We start from the raw sequence: 23,491 nt of genomic DNA on the forward strand, positions 1-23,491 counted from the left end.
TTACGTAGAGTTGTTGCAGTGTTTGTGGAGAATTTTATTAGGTAGATTGGATGAAACCGATGAAAGTAATTACTTGTTGGTTGATTTTTAAATATTGAATGAATTGTATACCTCTATAAATATATAGTAAGGTAATGAAATTATTGAAAACTGTTCTTGAAACGTAAATTCATTGTAAAGTGTAAATTCGACAGAAGGTCAGCTCATTATAGTTATTTTTTGAGCGTAACGAAAGGATGGAGTATGCAAAAGCAGTAACCCAGAGGGGTAAAAGTAAACGTCCCGAGGTTGAAGTCGTCTGGTGATTTCGATTATCCACGGGTAAACCACGATGGAACCAGTTATCCTTGATATTTATCGGCCCCGAGCGTTGTCTTTCGCGCCGAAATAAAGCGTCGTTCGCCAGCAGCGATAAAACGGGAGCGGCAGACGGTCGGTCTTCGTTATTCGATAACCCCTTTCCACGTTTCCGTTACTCGTTCCTGTGTTAATCGTTGTGTATCGTTTCGCCGACCGGAGCCAAATAAACGAGCTTCTTTAACTTTGCTACACCGTCGGTTTAAGCTCTCCGAGGTTTACCGACTCGCCGCGTAATCGTTTCTCCTTAAGCTTTCGCGGAGTTTCGTGAAAACACGCTTACACCCCACGGTAATTACCCCGCAAAGGTGCAACTTCGTATACTTCCCACTGTTTTCCACCTATTTTCGCGTGTTTCGCTTCCGGATTATGACGCGGTAATTCGAACTGGAACTTCGGAATTTGGGATAATGAAATTTTGGAAGTTAGTCCGAGAATTTGGTTTTCCAACACCGGGACTTGAAACTTCAGGAATTACCGATTTTGAAAATTTGCAATTTTTTAAGAGAACGAGTGCTTTCGGAAACTTCCAGTCTATAGAAACGTCTGTACCGCAAGTTACAACAGTTTCGAAGTTCAGTCGGATAACGAAGGTCACATTTTCGACAATTTGCGTCCCACGTCGACGATTAGGCTATCTCCCATCTAAAACGTCCATAAAGTTAGTGGATTTCCGAAGCTTTTAGCATCGTTTAGACTCTTAGGAAGATCTAGATCTTCCGCGAGACTGGGATGGTTCGGCAAGATTCTCGAGCCAGAAATAATCTGAGCATGGTATCGTTCGTAGCTAGGAAGCAATAGAAGAATCGAAGAAAATAAAATTTCCCATGCAATGACCTCGTATCCCGAATCATCGATTTTTCTCGGCTGTTCTTTAAGAACCTGTAAAAACAACGTTCTCGGAAAGAATCCCGTAAATATTTAGCCGAAACAAAGACTGCGCGGTGGAACGAATCTCAGGCATGAATGCAAAATACGTTTACGAATCCCGCCCAGAAAGATTAAATATTTCTTTTTCCCGCGCAAATACCATCGGAACGAAGTCATATGCTACGAGGATATTTAGAGTTCTATATTTTTATCGAATTTTCGAGTCGTCAAAATTTTCGGGAATTCACTCACCTTTCCGTGGTGCTCTTCACGAATTCACCCTTCCACAACCCGCACGTCAGCTCGCGGGCGGTGGCAGCGAAAAACAGTAAATTCACTGCTAATAGAACGCCGATGGGTCCGAAAAAGTATGCCAGAATCTCCATATCACCTGTAACGAAAATAATGAATATCTCGTTAGTCTTTTATCGATAATTAAATTATGACAGTTTTCGTTAAAAAGATACAGCGATAGGAAAGTAACAGATTCGAATGTTTACTTGTTATATTAATAACGATCTATAAATCCTATCATAAAAGGATACAGGACGCTCAGTTCCAGGTAATTCGTATTAATAAAATTCTGAAGAAATCTCAGTTCTAAAGCGTCTAAACATAAGTTGTTTACCATTAAAAATTTGTTTACAAAGACGACACATAGATCGCAAATTGTTATCCCACGCTTGCCAAGTCTCTTTGTCGAGGATGAAAATTCTAAGCGAAGTTAGACCTGGAAACGCTCTAAATATCTGGATCTCCGCCGCTCTCGAGTTCGCTGGCGTGTTCAATAATAAACGTTTCGATCGCTTGAATGGCGAGCCAGTTTATCTTTACGACGTTTAATTCAAGCCAACGTGTTCTCGCAGCGGATCTCGATCTGTCGGATCTGGAAATCGCGAGAACCAACAGAGAGGAACCGAGGGATGCGTTCTCTCTGCTCGCCAATACCGGAAGTCACGGAGGTCACGTACGCTTTACCCGGATACCATTAAACTATTACGCGAAACACCGTTAGCCGCGGGGTGAGCAACTTTCATGCCAGATCGTCTTGTTTTCCTTATTATGCTTCCAACAATTTGCTTATCAGAATCGGGAAAAATATTAGGTGGATGCAACATGTTCTCTCCCTTCGTTCGTTGCATCAAATATTACAAATGCAGCGTATCAAAGGTTAATTTACTCGAGTATTTGTATCTAAAAAAAAATTTGTCCAAGACATCACGGTAATAAATAATGAGGAAGAAATTTCTGTAGCCATTTTTCTCCGTGGAACGGGAATATCATCTTTCTCTGATGTTCTTCGTGACATACGACGTTGTAAGCATAGTTATTACGGTACAGACGAAAGATAGCCAACAGACTCTATTAAAATGTAAAAACAGGAGAAAACGAAGCCCAGAAAAAACACGTAGGTGTCGCGTTCTTTGTGGTAGTACTCTGTCCAAGGATAAATTCTTTCGAAAATAAAAAAATAATAACGACACTCACGCGAAATTGCACGAGTAGACGTAATAGTAACTGCATTCCATGAAGTACAATTTTCTGGTTATTAATACGCGGTGTTTAAATATATCGTCTAAATTTATAGAATCGTTTACTAATGGCTCCCCAGGGCTTTATACGAGTAATTGCAATTTACGCGAACCATAGAGCGTCGAACGAAGGGTGTTTCCGTACGTCCCATCCTGAAACGTTATCCCCCGACATTAGAATGAAAAACGCGACGGGAGGACTGAAATTTGTCAACGATCGCAGAAAAAAAGGCGTGTAATCGTTCCGATAGCGGAGAAAAATCGTTTCCGGTAGGAATAGGTGCAAGGACGGATGGACCGAAATAAAGCGTAGCAAAAATTTCAGTGAATGCCGCAAATAGATCAATAATTCAGGAAGGCAGAATAAATCGTCGGACTTAAACCCGCTGACAGGAACAGTTTGTTTTCTTAGTCGGTAAAGCGAGCAACGAAATGACGGCAGAACGAAACGGACTTGTCATCGTTGTCATTGTTGTAGTCTCGCGCGCGCACCAGCCGGAAGCAGCGTTTCATTTCCGCGTACTTGTTACGTTAAGTTTATTTTCAAAGATTACATAATCCGAGAAGACGGTTGTACGATTAGACGCGAACAGGGAACGATAACGGTCGAAATTAATTTGTTAAGAGAAGCCAGCGGGGAGTTGTGGTCTGTTCATTTTAATTATTTCGTTCGATATTCTCGATATTCTGCCGCCCCGACGTTGTTAATTGGATCCATTTGTTTCCCTTTTCAAGATCCCATTACGAGCAGCCTGGGTTTTCGGATATTTCTCGCGGTTATGTTTCACCGTCTGTCATTACTCTCTTGCAGTTCCATTGGTTTGTTACGTTGTTCGTTCGTTCGCCATTTTCGAACGTGGTGCACGTAAAATGGACTCCAACCGCAGAGTATAGCTTATTTATCTATTTTGTTTACTTGTGTCCTGTCAATCGATGGGTTATCGACTGCTGTATATATTTTACAATACTTCGTACTTGTAGAAACAATAAAATCTTCCGGTAATTAAATTGCAAAGTGCATAATGATACCGCGATTAAATTTACTTTTTCTCCTTTGCGTTGAGGGAGTTGACTGATGACCTACACTTATCAATTAATCACGATAAACCACGAAATTTCTCCTCATCCTCTCATTCTGTTTCGAAGTAATGATATATAATTATCAAGTTCGTGATTTCTTGTCGAAAACCCAACAAAACAAAAACAGGGGATACGATAGTCGGAACGTGAAGTTCTTGCAGCACGCAAAACCCGTGCTTTCGTCAAAATTACGGAGAATCACGTGAGCTGCTATCATGGCATAGTTGTTTCCTCCGTTCTTCGAGAACAGAGGAAGTACCCTACTGTGCACTCTACGGGCAGGAAACATTACTATTCGTTGGAAAATTTTCAACCGTAGAATTTTCGAGTTCATTCAACTTCCAAAAATGAAAGGCAAGCTTTTGGTCGAACAAAGGCGTAACAGTCGATCGTAAAATCCGAAACTTTAATATTAAATACATTTAATCGATCTCTACACGTAAAAACGTTGTAGCCGCGAACGAAAAACTTCCTATTAGAGGAAACGGCTTGTCAGCTTCAATTTTCCCCATCGTCGAGCGTGCTTTGACCGTAGAACATTCGATTCAAAGTTAAACGCTCTTTTATTCCCGCTTCTATCTCGATGTGGTCGTGATTTTATCGAAAGCGAACAAAAACCCGTTCGCGGTTGCGGTCGATCGGCAAACCTGCATTACTGATCGAATAAAGAATACAATTTATTTTTTTCCGCTCGTGGTTAACTGCATTTTCTCTTTTCTTCCCTCCTCTTTTTTACAAAATGGCTCTATTAACGCATCGCTGGTTCAGGAATCCGTGGTCGGTCCGTCATGGTAAAGGTAATAAAATTTTAGTCGGAACCACGAAACCCATTCCGCTCGGCGAGCACCGCGTGAATTTTATGGTAAATAAAGAACCATCCGATGCTTGGACCCGTTTATCGGACCAATCTCACTCCACTTTTTCTGCAGCCCCATAACCCAACGCGCAATCTGCCAGAAGCAGGCTTCCACGGGGGCCCCCCATAGCCACTTATCGGCGAGAGGGTCGCGCTCGTCCGCAAACAAACTCATAAATAAAATCCTTACGCCGCAACTTTCATGGACGGCAATGCACACCAGCGTGTACCCGTTGCTCGATATTGAGCTGCAGCTGACCCAGTTGCCGGTATTAATCTGGAATGCGTGAAAGGGAGCCACGAGGATTTCGAGACTGTCAACGACACGCACCCGGATAAATAAACGCTCTTCCGCATCGATCGATTTTCCCTCGGTAATCTGCTGATTTCTCTTCTCCGGCCGGATTCGTTGACGAATGGAATATTCAAAGTGAAATTTGTTGGAACAACCTCTAGTTTGCTCGGGGAAAGTTTGCGAAACGATATTTGTGAGATGCTCGCTTGAATGAGGCCAGGTGAATTGGTTCACAGCCAATCGAGTTACATTACGCCGATGATGTTACAATAACTCAACCATAAATAACATTAATTCTTTAAACAACCGGTACAATTTTGTCGGAAGAAAACTCGTGACAAAACTTTCGATAAAAAAAACAGATTACGCTTCGACAGCCTCTCCTCGAGATCGCATAGCGGAATATTAAACGGAAGCGAGCAGCTCGAGCGTAATGCGCTTCTTTGCAGCCTCTCGTCTCTCCTTTTTACGTGCTCGCTCATCAAGCGACTCAAAATTCAACGTTCGTCCGGATCGACCAAAATTCAACAACTTTTTCCAACCACGCGGCACTCTTCCACCGGGATGGCCGGTTTCTTGGCGAAAGTTTTTCTATCAAGATTACCTGGCCTCACTCCAATGCTCGCGGGAGAAAGGGAACAGGGGATAACCGTTATCATACCGGTGGCCTGGGACTCGCAACTCCAAATGGATTTTGTTTGCTCGGCCAAAAGGAGAAATAATATTTCTCCCGTACACGCCACGACTGATAATGTCCGACTTTTTAATCAGACTTCGACTCTCGGGGGACCACATTCCTTCGGGGCACCGTGGATAGATTTTGTCGCTCAGAGCGATAACGCCACCGATGTAATCAAGTTTTTCGGGGATTTATTTCTATACCGAAAAGTTAGAAGTTAGACATATTTTGTTAAATAATTCTAAATAATTTTTTACATGTGACAATAGAAAATGAGACACTGAAATATACTCGAGTATAGTAGTAAAATATTACAATAAGAATTTGTAAATTTTCTTAAACTATAGATGAAAGGATTATTTGTCAGAATGATATGAGGATCATCAAAATCGATGAGGCGTATCTTCATCTATGTAATTACCGAGAAGCTAATTGTGCTCACTGTGCTTTTCTCCTAATTGATACGCAAGCGAAACAGCACGGAACGTGACACCGAGTGTTTAAAATAAAATACCAAAGAATAGAGAACGGGTTAGGAATACTAAAGGTAACGAGAAAGAGAGAACAAACCGGCGTCTATATTTGCAGAATTTTGGCAGGTAGCCAACAATAGCTGTTTCGGCTAGGTTATATCTCACTCCATGGCAACCCATAACAAACATAAGTGAATTATGTCGACGCGTGCCGTTCGATACTTTACGGCATCGCGGTCAAACCCGATTAGTTTGGCGTCGAAAACGCTTCGCGAGATCAATTGCGTGCACCCCGCGTCACCTTTCATTTCTCTCTCGATTAATTTCACCCCTTCGCAGATTTATCCTTTTAATACGCGGTGGGTTTTCGATTGATTGCACGGGGAAGTAACGCGGCTAAAGTAACACCTGACATAAAACACGATTCATTATGGTGATACACAAACAGGACCAAAACTGCAATACTTAACCAGTACTTAACGTACCTCTTCCAGAATGCTTAAACAAATGTGAACATAATTATTGCAGATGAAGACATTGTTACATATAAAAATTGAATCTTTTCTTAACCTTAAAAAAGTCATCATCGAGTTAATTAAATTGAAGTATCTATCAAGGAGTCCTAAGCTTTCCTAATGTTAAAAAAGTTATCACCGAGTTAACTAAATTGAAGTACGTATCGCGGAGACTAGGGTAATATTTATTACCGAGCCGAAAAGAGAAAAGCATAAGTGAAGACACAACAGTAGCTGAGTTAATGGTGCCCGATTCGGCTGAAAAGATCAATTACCAGAATCAATGTTGCAACCGGAGACGAAAATACCGCAGGAGAGTAAAGGAAGCTAGCGAAGCTACAATTAACGTCAAGAATGCCTGGAACAAGGCTGCTTTCATTAGAGGGCTAGATTGGCTGGCAACAGTAGCGGTTCTCGCTAATGGTATCGTTCTTCTTCGAAGGTGACAAAGATTTATCGTCCGGCGTCACCGTAATCGTCGCTGTTTTTTTCCGGATGATCGAGTTTAGGAATCAAGATTTACGGCTGTCGCTTTCCGCGCAACAACGAGCTTTCGTCGCTTTATCAATTACCGATGTTCGAGCACGGAAGTCGACGCGGCCGCGTAAATCAACGATACGGGGAATTTGAAAAACGCGTTAAATTCGCGAGCACAAATCGTTGTCAAATATAATTAGCCGGTGGTCCAGAGCCGTGTATCGGTTTTGCCTGGATACCGGCCACCCTCTATTTCTCTTCTTTCGCAACCCTCCTGTACCGACCAACAACAGGCCAGATTTATCACCGGCGTCATTTTAATCGCCAACGGTTTTTCAGATAATCGAAAGTGATTGCGAGAGTTTGTATCAGCGTATCGGGCAACGGGCCCGCGAATTCGTTGCCAACAAATTTCCATGCTGGCCAACGCACAGACCCGAAAAACCCATCGTTTCAGCCAAACGGTATACGCGAATCGTTCTGAAACTCGAATGTAATTCTATTTAGATTTACGAGGCTCGGTACAAACAATCCGCGCAACTAGACGCCGCTACCATTTATCCTGAGCATTGGATATCGTCAACAGCAAGGACCTTGAAAAAAGAATCAACGCAGTAGCGGATAGAAAACCCGTTCACGGATTTAGCTAAAATATGGTCCAAAGTAAATGTCCCCTTTTCCGCTTATCTAAAAATATAGGCAACGAAACAGAGTTCCGTTATCTATATTTATCTCGGGTGTCTCGTAAAACGTACGATCAGCGTACCATCTTCGAAAGTACATTCTGTAAACAAAAATCCAGGTGTAGCACGGGCAAGAAGGGGCCACATTTTGGTAGCAGTTGCCAGAGCAGAATATTCAACTAACGTTCGCATACATTAGAATGGTAAATCTCTGGGCTAGTCCTCCGTATCTATGCAATCTCATGCCCCTGGAAGTTCGGCATAGCCATGGAACAGCGTAGACCGAAACGATAGGATTAGAGAGATAACCTGTCCAACTCGACCGTGCGAAACGCCACCCCTATCTCTGGACTCCACCAACACGAACACTCGATTCGAGCTCGTGCGTGTGTGTCGTGGAGCCAGTCGAGTGGCCCATGAACGTTCCACCCTCTCGACGATATTTATTATCGCTTCGTTAAAGCCGCAGACTCTTAGCGAACGACATCATCCTCCACTTGCTCCGACTTATCTCCTGGGATTTGCCGCGCTAACTGCACCGCCCAAAAGGATTCCATTAACCCGAAACGGAACTGTTTCACACGCATGAAAAATACTTTATTCTGGTATAGGGTGTGTGTGAATTAGGCCACGTTGCTCTGTTGCTAGATACTGCTAGGTTAGATATTCGTGCGCTTGATGTTTACGCGTTAGATAGCGGGACGTTAGATATTTACGCGTGGAATCACTGTATGTTGTATGGTCAAGCGTTAAATTTAGAGGTATTAAGGTATGTCACGTTGAATTGTTAATGCTTAGAGTTCTACGTTGAGTTACCACGAGTCCCAAACGTTGAATTACTACACATTGGATCAAATGCACTGATTTACCACGCGTTAAATTCCCAAATCTTTAAATACCACGTAATCGATCGCAACGTGTTGAATTACCACGTGTTGGATTCCCAAATGTTAAATTACCACACATTGGATCATCAAGCACTGAGTTGCTGCGCATTAAATTCCCAAATCTTGAAATACCACGTAATGGATCGCAACGCGTTGAGTTACCACGTGTTGGATTCCCAAATGTTAAATTACCACGCATTGGATTATCAAGCACTGAGTTACCACGCGTTAAATTACCAAATCTTCAAATACCACGTAATCGATCGCAATGCGTTGAGTTACCACGTGTTGGATACCCAAATGTTAAATTACCACGTATTGGATCATCGAGCACTGAGTCACCACGCGTTAAATTCCCAAATCTTCAAATACCACGTAATCGATCGCAACGCGTTGAGTTACCACGTGTTGAATACCCAAATGTTAAATTACCACGTGTTGAACTTTCATACGTTAAGTTGCTACAAATTGCGTTACCACGTGCAGAATTCCCAAGTGTTGAATTTCTGCATATACGATTTCCAAGCACTCAGTTACTAAGTGGATAACAAGTAGGATTTCTACACATTGCATCTCTCAACCCTGTCACGGGTTGTATCACGCGTAAGATCTGTTGTAACGTCTCAGATAGCAATTCCGTAAGTAATCAGTTTAATCGCCAGGCAAGAAGCAAATAGAAATAATTTGGCAGCGTAAATGCAGAACCACAAATTTTGTTACGCTGGTTCTTGTTTACCGGTGTTCCCGTGATTCGAAATTGATTACGGATTTCGTCGTTCCCCCGTTTGCTGAAACTCCGCAAACACAGGAGGTTGCCTGGGGCATAGATCAAAAAGTTAAGAAGCTTCCTCGTCCACGGAGTGGCGTCGTCGTTTCGTGTTAATTGGATCGCTGGAGGAGGAGCGAAACGAGATAACCAGCTCGGCCAGAGCCAACGAACGGAAAACGTTAAGCGTCGCGAAACAAGCAGCTGGAAATTAAACGAATCTACCCGGTGCAATGTAATTAATAGGCGTCACCGGTGATTACACAAATCTGCGTGGTTCGTTTGGCCGGTAATCGCGGCGCGAATAACGAGGAGGGACGAGAAAAAAGTCCTTTGTATCCGGCGCATTGACGGAAACAGGCTCGATGAAAATCCTATCGGGAGAGATTGATAACGACTCGTATTCACGGTAAACGCGTTAATAACCGGAATCGATTCGATACGATAATTTAAACGACGCGAAATTCCAGCGTGCCCAGTCGGATTAAAAAGAGATATCGCGAATTATCGGCTTTTGCTAGATCGATGAATACGAGGCACGTGTTCGAGAACACGCCTCGCTACGCCTTTTAATAAGATTAGTCAAATTGAAACGCTTCGCGGACGATATCCATCGAGGCGAAATAAGAAAACTAGCAGGAGAGCGAAGAGGGCAACGGAGATCGATATCGGTTAACTCGAGCTAATCGACGCAACGATTCCGGGAACGTCGGAGTTCGAGGAACGAATCGATTCGGAGAGGGAACGATTAGGACACACGAATTGGTAATGAAATGCCGAGGGTTGGGAGCTGAGAGAATTAGCGAATGCTAAAGAGCCGTGCAAGTGGTCCGAGAGAAACCCTTGTTCGATCCTCCCCGCGATTCTGCTTTATTTATCGCGCACTCTGCTTTTATTGGCCGCGCTGCCAATGAATTGGAAACAGGGGCTCCGAAAGGAATTCCCTTATTGTCTTTTTCGAGTGTCGCTAACTCGTCCCTGGTTCGCTCTTTAAAAATACCACGTGCGCGCCTTTGAAAATCCGCGACTCTTACAGAGCTAATAACTTTGAACACTTCTACTAAGCCGATTAAAAATACTAGGTACCTGGAATTATGCCTTCATATTTTCTTACCAAGATCGTCTATACTTTTCACTCCATAACTCTCATAGACATAGAAAAAACTCGCTCTATAAATCTTCTTTCCTTCGACCGTAATCATTAATCTCTAATAACAAGCATAAGCACTCTTCCGGTCTCTGCATCATCGTATCGGTAATTACCGATTCACCGTTCCTCTAAGCCGGAAGACTCTCGAGGATGCAATTTCCAGGCTGAAAATCACGATGTTCGAGCCTTTCCAAACAACAATAACGACACCGAGCTAGCAAAGCTTTTTGTTCCGCGGATAAGTGGCGGAACGGTAGCGAATGGACGGTGCAGGTGCAGCAATAACGCGGATCAAGAGAAAGGAAAGGGTCGCTCGTTTCGGAGCTACTTAGAGTACACGGTGACGTGTGTGCGTGAGTTTACGTGAGCAGTTTAGTGGGCCGCACGGTAGTTAGTAGGCTTAGAAAAGGGGTGGCAGAGGTGGAGAACAAGAGTTCCGCCGGTTTCGCACGGCGGGGTTGGGACTGGCTGGCACCAGATTTATCTCTCGACCCCATCGTTTCGGCCTACGTTGTTATGGGGTGCGTCGGAACGCCAGAATGCCAGTGCACCAGAGGCCATAGGGGAGGCTTCGACGTCGGTCTAAGCTCCGACCATTTCGATGCGAGGGTAAAATGAGTTTTCTTAGGGAGCGTTTTGACTGAGCGGGCTATTCGCGTCGAGTCCTGTTAAGTTCCATCGTGGTGAATTAAATCGTGACAAGTCGAATTGCACGGAATTACTATGTGTTGAGCCGCAGTGCGTTCAGTTGCAACCCTTTCAATTGCAACGAATTGCAGCGTGACGAATTGAAGAGCGTCGAATTGCAGCGTATCGAATTGCAACGCGCTGAAGCGTAACGCGTGGAATTGTAGTGCTTCAGTTGCAACGCACCGAATTGCATACCAACTTGCAACGCATCGAATTGTACCCTGTTGAATTGTAATACGTCGAAGTACACCGTGTCGAATTGCAACGCGTCATCTACAGTGTATCGAACTGCAACACGTCGAATTGCAACGCAGCAAATTACACTTCGCGTATAAATTTCCGCGAAGCTTAGTATCATAAAATATTTTGAAATATACTTTGATCGTGAATGCACCTTTACGTGTCCTTTTCGCGCACCCTCTCGTGGGAACGCCCTTCCCGCTTTGAATCTTTTGCTTCCATTCATTCGGTTCTCGGTATCGGCCCCGTTTACCGGAGCTTCTGTTTTTCCTTTTGTTTAGAAACTTGTATCACGATCGCACAAAGGGGTGAAAACGCTTTTCACCACCGCCCCCGTTGAGTAATTACGAATTAAACGCAGGGCTGACGGAGACACGTGCCGCGCCAAGGAAGTTGTTTCCAACCTGTTTATGCATTCAACGGATATACACGAGCGTTCCACGCGTGCACCCCAACTATTCACTTACGCCTGCTGGTATTACCTGTCGGTCCTACCTCGTCAGAAGGGGTACGAAAGAGGGGCTGAAAGGGGAACTGGCAAGTTTCAGGGTGGAGGGATTGGACTGGCTGGCGCCAGGTTTATCTCTCGACCCCATCGTCTCGGCCCACGTTGTTATGGGGTGTTCCCGAGTGGCTTAGTGGGGGTTGCGAAACCCGAGGGAAGCGAACGGAGAGAAAACGAAGACCCAGCCAACAGAAAGAATATGAAAATGAGGCTCGATGAGAAGAACAAGATGGGAAAGCGAGAAGAAAGGTGACGGAAGGGTGACGCGAAATAAAGCGAGGGATGAATACGCCAGTTTTCCGCGGTTCAAACTTTTAGCATATTTATTGTCGTTTATGCCTGTAACAGCAAATCTTGGAGGGAAGTGTAAATTGAGTCTTGTAACAGGTTGAGTGTTGGGTTTCTTGCGAGTTGGGGGAAGGTTAAGGGGATGAATCGTTCAGTCGACAACTAAATATTGTACACGATATTGTGTTTCTCTGCTACAAATTGAAAGGTCTTTTACTCTCAACAGAACACCGACTGAAAATTGAATATTTGCTCACGAATAACATGGAAATGGAAATCGATTATTCTGGACAAAAAGCCAATAATTTTTATTAAGAACATCGATGGAATGTTTAATTAATTGAAATTGATGTATCACAAACGTTATATTCCGATACTTTTCCATCGAACTTTCATGTTGTATGCATCTGATTTTTTCTCGTAATTGACAAAGTGTCGTCAACGTCGATATACGGCCATTACGTTAGTAAAAAATAGAGGGAGGCGACAGGCATAATAAAACTGAAAGGGCCCGAAGAAAAATGGCTTTCTATAAGAAGAACGTAAGAGGCAGAAACGAAGACAGAAGGATGAAAGGCAAAGGTTAAAATACAGTCGAAGGAGGCTAGGGATAACGTCCGTTCCAGAACAGACTGTCCCTCTGAACCCTTCATCCGTTCCTGTGCAAAAGCATTGTGTCAGGACGTAACAACTCGCGATAGTACGAAGCAGCATCCCATGGGGCACCATTATCCTGATTTAGCGCCACGGCTACGACTCTATTTCCTGCATGCTTCCCGGCTACACGCTTTCCTTTGTCCGGCTTAGCTTTATTTGCGCGAAAAGGGAGAAAAGCGTGGCCACGCCAACGGATTGACACGTTTGAGTGCTCTGCGCTTCACTTTTGTGCTCTCGTTACACGTTCGCTCCAATGCGATTACGTGACACGAAGATACGATACTATCGACTCTGACGTGACGGCGAACCTGCTTTCGATCTCCATTTTAATCCTTGCGCGCCGAATCGTTGGAAATCTGAGCGTTAATTGCAAAAAGTGGGTGGACTCGGGATTTAGTATCGATCCAAAGCAGGAACATTCGCCGCTCGCGAAGGCTCGTAAATAAATTATAATTAAACATCGGCGATTGGTCAAACACGATTCGCGTCTCTGGAACGTTTATCGCGAAATCGAATTTCGATTCTAAATCATGGTAGAGTTATTAGAACCTGGCACGCGAGCAAACATTTCAATTTCACCGTCTGAAAATTCTGCAAACGCTAATGAAAATCGATCGAAGAGCAAACTGTAAGAGATTAGAGTAGCTCGAAATCTGGTCCGCGATGGCGAGGCTCCAAGAATCCCAGCCGTTTACGAGCATCGCTGTCTTACGAGCTAGACAAGGTCTTGGTGACCTCGTAAGCTTAATTTGCGCCGTACCAGAAACTCCAGCCAATGAAATCGACGAGCTTATCGATCGACAAACCTGCACGGAAGTACCAAAAACGAAAGAGGAAGCGATCGAGATGCAGCGTACACCGGACCCCTGCTCAGCGAAACGAAAATACACAAAACCGATTTCCCCTATGCGCGTTTATATTTGTCAAAGGATATAAAAGCTAAATATTAATCGCCAGGGGTGTGCTATTCCTGCTTGCCTCGATAAATATCGGCAAATTAATGCCCAACGCAGTCGCAACTGTTTGGAACGAATATTTACACCGCGCGAGTGTTTTACAGTCTATGGAGAGTCACAAAGTAGTAACTTTGAACAAACGATATTTGAAATAACTAATTTCCCTTTTGTCGAGGTTTTAGAACTATGATAATAAATAAGCAAACAGCAATGAAATATTCGGTTTATTTTAAGTGTACACGATTTGATTCACTGGATCACGAAGAGTAACGCAACGAAATGGTTAACGACTAACGTTAAAATATTATTCTACCAGTGTCGAACAGTGGTAGCAAAGAGAGAGTGTATATACTAGACGGATTACAGACGGCCATACAGTAGATATGGATTACAGAGGGATGCTGGTTAAATAGCCTGCAACGATGGTTAGGTTGAACCGCGAATAAAGACGGCCGGGTCCTTATTATCCCCATTGGACGTACGTAGAAACCGTGAGCCGGGGTTGCATCGGTTATTATTAGGGATCTATGGGCATTAAAGCGTACTTAGGGGTATCGATCTTCTTATTCGACCGCCCCGTGTCACACTTAAATACAATCTTTCGGGAGCTGTGTAATCCTCTTAGCGAAATATTCCCGGGCCTGCCACTATGTCGGTTCCTGATAACGTGTGCCATTGTTTCTTATCTGAACTGATTATGCTTGTGCATACGTAACTCTGAGAGACAACAGGAGGGTGAAGGTAGCGGAAAATGTGGGTGCACCGTGCAAGGAGACATTTTGGGAGACCTGTAATCCTCTTAACAAAATGTTCGCTATTAGCTACCGCATGCCTCCTCCCGTTCTACTTCCTTTTTTCCCTCGTTTGTGTTGAAAAATCTAAATTTCCCTCGTTACCGTCGACGTCGTTTTTTGCACATTTTTTTGGAACCTCGTCCGTGATTGCTTAAGTAATAGTTCTAAAGCATCTCGGAAAGAGGAAGGCTTTAAACGTCGGACATCCTAATTACTCTTGTGGTTCCGCCATTTTGTGGTCGGATAATCGATGTTTACATAAAATTCGAAATAAAAAATCTCTATATCAACAATTATACGACTAGCAAATTAAATATTTTTTTTGCCAAAGATTTTTAATCAAATCGACTGAATGATTTTTAAATTTAAAATCAACATAATTTGAAACAGGAATCTACCTCGTAAATTTATTCGGATTTTAAAGCCATTAATCTCAAATTCCTGTGTAGGGCATCTAGTGAAATCCACTTTTTCGGCGAAACAGAGACAAACACGCCGCGAACAGACCGCGATTAGCAATTAATACTCGGTCATCCCCTATCGATCCAGCGATTAACGAAACCGATTTAATCAGCGGCCGGAACACGACTGGTCAGTCCTATTAATTAGCGGAATAATCGGATCACAGGGAATGACGTGTTAACCGTCCTCCTCTTCCTGGCGTGTATTACTTTCGATAATAGGCTCCATTACCGTCTGTGGAACTGATCCGTTACTAATGTCAGCAAGTCCGGTCCGAACAACGGTACACGAGACAACCCTCGTTGTTCCGACACTGGCTAAATTAATTCACTGATAAGTCGTGTGTGACGCGATCAAATTAATTTGCACTGGACATAGCACGGAATTAATTATTGCTCTAGCGAATCTCCTTCCGTTTCTGCTGCAAATCGTTATCTCGATCGTCTCGCGTATTTCATTGTAAATTCGCTTTAGGAAATGATATTCCAAGTTTCATTTCTGACAGAATTCTCAAATATCTAAATATTCAAATATACAAATTCCAAATGTTTAAATTCCTAAAATAAATTCGAGATGAGATGAAAATTTGTCCCAATAATTTGGAAACACAGTATACATCGCGAGTCCTTTCATCCCGGAGCATTGATTAAAGTCAAGTTCTCAGAGTTCTCTTCAGTCGGAGCAAACTTCCCCCGAGGAGATTCAAAGAGAGAAGGCATTCGCGCAGCCGTTCGAGCAAAAATTTCATATGAATGGAGAAACAAGGTTGGAAAGAGAACTCACCGTAGAACCAGCACTGTTTTTCGCCGAAACGAGGTCTGAGGAACGTGTACTGAGGCTGAGGCGGAAGATGATCCAGGAGGGCGGCCAAACCGGCGACCAAAAGAGGGCCACCCCAAGCGTAACAGGCGTACACGCGAAGTCTGAGGGTCTCTTGGCTCTTTTCGATGCTGGCTGGTCTCAGATCCCTGCAAGATGAAGGAAAAAGAATGGTCAGACGCGGAAGCCACGAAACACCGAGGTCGTTCTGTGCGCACTTAAACGCTGCCTAGAACGCGAACAATAAAACACTCCAACAATCGCGGCGCTCGAGTTTCTTCTTTCATATGGAGAGTACCATTAGTAGCGGCGGAAATAAAAGGATCTATGAAAACGCTCCTTTGGAAGACCGATGACCTGACTGGTCTGCGTAATCGAGACTCTTAATGGTTCTTTCCGGTATCCTCGAACGCTTTTAGCTATTTACGATGCTTCATAAACGCTTTGATTCGGAGGAACAAGTATTTTAATAAATTTCCATGAATCGTTACTTGCTATTGCAAGTAATACTTCAAATTGATACTTCAAATTAAATGTCATGGTCTCTGTTTTATGTCTTTTAGAAATAGAGATAAGATTTAGAGAGGTGAAAGTAGTCGAAAGTAATCACTAAATATGTAAGATGATACTGTTTAAGGTTACGCTAAGTAAGCTTGAAAAATGGTTAAAAAGGTGGAAGAGAGAAAGCCGGTTGGAAAAGTGAAACTTAGAGCATATGTGTGTTTAGATTAGGCAAGCAGCCAGGCCTCTTTCCCGTTTCCAGGTACTTGTCTAATCTAAACGCACTCTATGGCCATAAGAATTTGTAGCGTTTAAACGTAAGCACAGACTGTCACCAAACATACTTTCTCGATGACATGTTGCTAGTTTGTCAGTTTCCTAATTTCTGTGAAAAACATTAGAGCCAGCAGATAGAAATCGATGGAACGAGAGAATAAAAAGCTACCGACTATCGATTGCTTCGATTGCAATCAGTGCATAACTAAAGAGGCTATCGAAACTGACAGACTGTTTTTCAAAAGGCCTTCAAAGCGAAACGCTCGGATTTGCTGTGAAAGTTTTTCGGTCATTAGCATCCCTTAGCGTCTCATTATACAAGCTCAACTTTGATCGCAAGCGATCTCGTTCTATTTTTACTGGCCGTGCAATAACTATTCTATCGTACGAGCGATACGTCTACGGAATCCTGCAGCTCCGAAATTCAGCGAAATGAAACGCAATAAGGAAGATCGCAGGTTGGCAGTGGTCCAGGGGAAAAATGAAAGTCGACGGTACGATGAGACGTAATGAAAAAGATGTCGACCGGTAGAGAGCCAGCGAATGACGGTCATTCGTATGTCTGCCAGTTCTCCCGTCCACGTTACAGATATGGTCAACGAATTTGCCACGAGTAACGATCTAATTAACCGTGACGAGCACCGACACGCGACATAAAAGAGGAGCTACATTGCCGACCGGAACGGTTCACCTGCCTGTTACCATTCTGAATCTTTAACGCTTCGAATCGCGTGTGTCAACCGGTTCAACCGTTCCTCCAAAAGGTACAGGTTAATTGTTTCTCGCTTGCGCCATTATACGGCTAACAACGATGACACGTAATTTTCCTGCTCACTTTTCAAAGGAGCTGCGAACTCCCTGGCCTCGATAAAACGAGGCGGGGAGGAGTTTAATACCTTGCGCATCGCTTGCAGATCAAGTGGATAAGCACCGCTGCTTTATAACTTAACAAGATAAATGTTGTAACTGTGATAGAGTTCAAATATTTAGAACGGTTATTCATTATCATAGATCAGATGCTATCTTCTCTGGTTAGATAGACGCCTAATCAAAAGCTATCTTCTTAGGTGACACGATGGTTTATTTCTATGAACGTGTGTACACGAGATCAAGATTATAATAAAATGATGACGAGATACTAGACATTGCACTTTGACCCCAACATGTTTCAATTATTTTTCCAATTATATCTGCGAGTATAAATCTTACAATTTCGTTTGCATAATAAATGACTCAGCAGCGATCAAAAGCTCATTAATTGGCTTCGAGCGAATAACCAGTGGCATCAAAAAGTTTATTAACAGGATTCCGGTCGGTAAAGTGTTAATTACATCGATACGGAAGGGAGATGCATTGAAACGAGCAATAGTGGCGCACGAAGGGAGACGCGATTATTATTATTAGAGGAACCGTGAATAATAGGGTCACTCGCGAGATCGTTCTGTCGTCGAATTTATCGCGGCAAGTTATTAACGAGACTTCGAATTCATTAAATTTCGACCCCGATATCACGACCAATGATTACCGGAACGGCAAAGCTCCGTCATTGTCTGGGTAGCTTAACGTCGCTATAACAACAACGCGATGGCAGGGGTTGGTCCGACAGGTTTTAGCGCGGAGGGTCGTTACTCGTAAATCGCACCCTATCTGAAGCTGACGTTACTGCGGATATGGCAAATGTCGAACGGTAACGACACGGTTCTATTGTCAAAAAGTGAAAATTCGAATAAAACGGGAGGATGACTGTACAGTATTGTTGGCGTCAGTTGGACTGCACGGACGAGAGCTCGTTTGTTTCATATCCGGTTATCCATGTTGCGCCAATCTCTCAATTTTGTGTCTGATTGAACCTGAACACCGTTATACCGGTATATTAGATCGTCTCTACATCCTTTACAACATTTACGTGTATTTATCGAAATGTCTTCAGGTAAATGTTTGTCAATAAATATTTACAGTTTCGAGAATACACACATTGTCCGAAATTCCCACAACACCGGCAAGAAATAACACACCTTCTGAGAATGTTGTCTAACCAGACGAGCTTGCACCGGTGCAAGTATACAAATGTAACTCCGCCCTTGACAAGGATTAATAGACCCTAATGCAACTTCCAACGCCTCACACGTAACCGGTGAACAAATTAGCATTATACAAGATTAAACCGATGGGACATTATCAACTTGTCCATCCAGGCAGAATCACGATCTCACGATAATTACTCGATTACTCTCTTAACAACGCTGTTAGGAAGATTCAAAGGGGTAAATTTTCAAACCTAATAACGAAGCGAATGTATCGAATAAGAAATTTTGCGTGTAAAGGTAGAGTGTTGGGCGGCCCCAGATGTCGCTATCCGAGTGTTAATTTCTGACGGCACGGTTCATTTCCGGCAACGCTAATTAGCCGTCACCGTGGTCGTTGCGCGCGATTAGTTACTGCTCGTCCGGCAGGACGAGAAAGTTTACCCGCAAGAGGAAGAGGGTGCACGGTACTCGCGTCCCGTTTCGATGCCGGAATGGCGCCACGATAATTTTGCCACCCTCTCGCTGTCCCGTTGGAAACGGAGGGCCGTGGAGCCGGTGCCAGGGATCGAGGGAAAACGCATTAAATATTGCCGTCGAGAAAATTAGGGAGCTGTTACGTGCTGTAGGCAACGAGCCTCTCTTTTTCGTTCCTTCTTCCGTTCCGCCTGTGAACTCGTCTAGCAAATATTTTTATGTTTCCAGCCTGTTTATGGAAGAGCGCTTGTATGCGTCCGCGCACACACCGCTTCCGATACAGAACAATTTGCGAACGACGACGTCTACTTCCGTGACAAAGAGGATTACTCGCGAGACTCTCTGTTGCGAAAGTATATAACCCATTGTCGGAGCACGGAAAGAGATAAAGGTTATTTTTATAATAATGGATTCCACGGGAAGGGTTTCCATTCGAGCTTGACGAACGACGATGGAATATACTACACTATTATCGCTACGAGCGCACACGCGAGACGAACAGAGAAGGGACTCGGCTTAATCCTGACAAAGGACTCGTTGGAATAGCTTCTTTTAATTGTATCCTGTCACCGCGCGTATTTATCGTTCGTATTTGCGAACGGAAAGAAAAAGGGGAAGATTCGCAAAAGGTCGGATAGCCATTAAGGTCTTTGTACCCGGCAACGTTTTATTTGGCCGTCACCGTGTCTCGGATGTCACTGTTTAAACGCTGCTCGCTATTGGTACCGGTAGATTCGATATCTCAGAACATGATTGATCCGATGATCGCCTCGAGTCCCATCGCAGATATTAAACCTATCGTTCCTGCGCTTTTATGGATCGACACTTATCTTTCAAATTCATCATTTTTTACGATCTCGGCCGTAATCAGAAACACACAGCTGTGCATACTCAACGTGATTCTTAACATTTTTACAAAAATGTAAAGCAAGTTCAATGTTTTTAATGAAACGAACCTATAAAAATAAACCTAACACAAATGACACTGACTAAATGTAAAAAGTATAGAAACGGAAAAGTCAACTAAAATATTTCCGAACTATCTAAAAATTTGTTACATTGTATACATCTAACATAATCCAATACGAAGCATTTTAAATGTAAATCACTTATACTGACTACAGTACACAAGAAAACCGATGAATAAACAGAATTGCGTGTACTAAGTACATCGTCATCCATAAATCCTGTTTCTCCGCGGTGCGTAATGAATAATGAGCAGTCAAGTTCCCACTGCGTAAAGAAAAAAAGAAGATTCGCAAATTGTTACACGCCCCTTTTCAGTCTGTCGTGTTCTTGTATCTTAGAACCGCACGCCCGACAAGAGAAGGACTTTAAACGTAATGGACGTAAACGTCGCTGGCTGTCGGGTGGGCAGAAGGTAAGAGCCCTATATTTATCTGGCCGATATGGTAATTATACGGACAGCAATTAGCGGCGGTGCCGGTTAGGGGCACACTCGAGCCGACGCGAGGCGACGCGACGCCACGGTATCGCGCTACCCGCTCGAGGAGAATACGGAACAGGAAGGAGAAAGGTCATTACGGAGCCAGATTATTTATCTCGTTGTGGCTTTCGTGACCGCGGAAAAATTGCATCCTTTGGTAAAACGCTAAAAATTAGGCTCGGTACGAAACAGATAGGACTTCTCTCGAGATACGTAGATAAATTATTTTTGGAATATTTCATTGGTAACTTTGTCTCTTAACACTAAACCTACCGGCCCATTTAAAATAAAGAAATAACTAAACAAACGATACAATACAAATTAATAGATACATTAATTCTTCATTTCGATGAAATTAAACACAGATTTCAAGAATAAAATCTCAATAAGTTTTACAAATTTAAAATAAATTACTTCAGAGCACATCAAATTTTTTGCAAATCGTGTTAACCAGATTTGACGTTGTGTATGATAGAAAATTAAGAGAAGGAGTATCTGTAGCTAATTTTATTCTTTGAACGCGCACAATGAAGACCGGGAAAGTTTCCGGAAAGAATATCAAGAATGATAATCCTCGGTAGGGGTGTGTCACGCGGAGAATCCGGCAAATGTTGCGTAGGAACGATAGTGCCCGAAAACTTTGCACCCTAGGAACGTATGGAAAGCGAGTTACGCTTTATTGAAAAGTTTTAGGAGACGCGGTTAAGTGCGAGAGAAGTTCTCGTCGACCCGCGAGAATTTCTCACTTCCGAACTACGGCCGACCCTTTCCTCTTTCTTCCCTGTCAATTTATCTATCCACCGGTGAATTTCTACTGTTCTATTTGCCCATTTATCCCGCTCGCCAGCCAACGGCTCTCGATCGATTCTCCTGTGGTTCACCCATCGATCCTGTACAACTGTCCATTTATCCGCGTCTCTCGGTTTACCGCCGACTCGCAGACTTAAAAAATCGTCAACGATTACGAGCAAATAATAGCCTCATTGTTGGCAATTAACGAAGGATGAATGCATTGGCTCTGGCTTCTTAACTGTGCGCTTCAAGACCATTCTCATTGCCGCATTAAACCTTTCATTGTTACTGGCGCCTTCGTCGAGTCATTATTTGCTGCAGCCTTCAACATACTCACACGAGAGTTTAAAACGACGTACTTTGGCTGTCTTCAATTTTGAGAAAATGTTGGGAGAACTTACAGAAAGCCTAAATTAATTGTGGCTTTTTTTGACAGTTTATTTTTTTTGTGAAACTTTGCAGATAAAGTTAGCAGAGAATTAGAAGAATCGATATCAATTATTTGTAGCAGTGTGGATGTCTTTCGTTGAAGACACTTTGCCAGTCAGTTAAGGAGACTTTGCCGAATCTGCGCGTTATATATACGAGTTACCGGGAAATACAACTGCTCTTGTCTCGCTGAAGATTTGGCCAAAAATAACTGTCTGAGATGTTCTTGGTTCTTCAATTCGCAAGAGACAAGCTTCTCGAGGAAGAAGTAGACCGGGAGAAGTACGACGTGGAATCGAAAGAAGAGGCAGACGGCGGTCCGAGAAAAGAGCAGTTAACGAACGAGCGTTAATTAGCCGCAATAACCGACGATCGCGACAATTACAGGGTGATCTTGTACGTTCTCGCAAGGAAACCACGACGGGAATATAAATTCCGTATTATCCGGTGGTCTGCCGTGGAATTACAGGGGTGTCAAGTGGTTTGCTCCTCGGCGGAGAAGCAGCGAGCATCGGACGTCGATCCGTTTCCGTATAATCAATATTGTACTTCCGGAATTAGACGTCGATTACGACTGGCAAGGCGGGAAGATAATGACTGGGAAGTGGGGGGAGTTCGGCATTGTCGCCTTGGAAATACGACTCATCCCCTCCCTTTGTAGGCTGTCCCTTTCTCAACCCTTTGACTGCCGTTTTCACCCCTTTCGGAACCGGTTTAACATACCCTGGCGGAGTAATTCAAGAGTTTCCGCACGGCGAGGGCAATGACGCCTGGCTCGCGTAGAATTTTCAATATTCCGGCGTTACGTCGCCGAAGCGATTACGGCAATTAGGGAGTGGAAGGGTTGTTCGTCTGCGGAAGAAAAGGCCTGCGGAAATAATTCATGCGACACACGTGGTCCTCTCGCACGGCATTCTTGAGGAGCTTCCGAGTAGACAGTAGGAAACGCAGTTTCTTTTCTTAGACTCCCGTTTTTATGCTAATATTTATGCTACGATACCGCTTCAAGACGCTTTTCCCTTCATGTATTTTTTAGTACCGCACTGGGACATTTCTTGTCACTAAAGCGGCTATCGGGGGACAGAGTTCGAGAATACTATACTTAGATACATAACTCATAGTTACTTATCCAATAGCTCATATTTGATTTAAAACCTGTATTTTCCTACCTCTTTCTAGGAAGCTAATGAAAGCACGCGTAACTCGTATAAACGAGCAAAAGCAGCTCCATGCAATAACTAATTTAATCAATCAATTAAATCGCTTTCTGACACGATAAGTTTGAACCAGTTTTCTCCGTGACCGGTTACGAAGCGCATTGTGCAGGGTCCGGTCAACCAGCAGGTTAGCTCTAGCGTTCTGACGCGGTGGAAATTGAAAGTGTCAGAATCTTTTCGTTCTCGCGATAGTGTCAAGTTCTGGAAAGACTGTACGATGCTTGGAAGTTCACGTGTCGTTATCGAGTCTCGCGTGCCGCACGAACAGGCAGCTCCTTTTCTGCGAGAAACCTTCGT

The 23,491-nt window shown here is 43.5% G+C and overlaps 1 protein-coding gene across 1 annotated transcript in view; it reads right to left on the minus strand.

Moving 5' to 3' along the window:
* mthl1 (adhesion G-protein coupled receptor methuselah-like 1) overlaps positions 1–23,491 on the minus strand; it is a 133,432-nt gene that overhangs the window by 11,035 nt on the left and 98,906 nt on the right. Inside the window, exons 5-6 of the mRNA XM_003706466.3 lie at positions 15,996–16,180; positions 1,480–1,618 (exon numbers count right to left, since the gene is read on the minus strand). Of these exons, the coding sequence (XP_003706514.2) occupies positions 1,480–1,618; positions 15,996–16,180 (324 nt within the window). The remainder of the gene's footprint in view (positions 1–1,479; positions 1,619–15,995; positions 16,181–23,491) is intronic.

Source organism: Megachile rotundata, chromosome 4, assembly GCF_050947335.1.
Source record: "Megachile rotundata isolate GNS110a chromosome 4, iyMegRotu1, whole genome shotgun sequence".
NCBI lineage: Eukaryota > Metazoa > Arthropoda > Insecta > Hymenoptera > Megachilidae > Megachile > Megachile rotundata.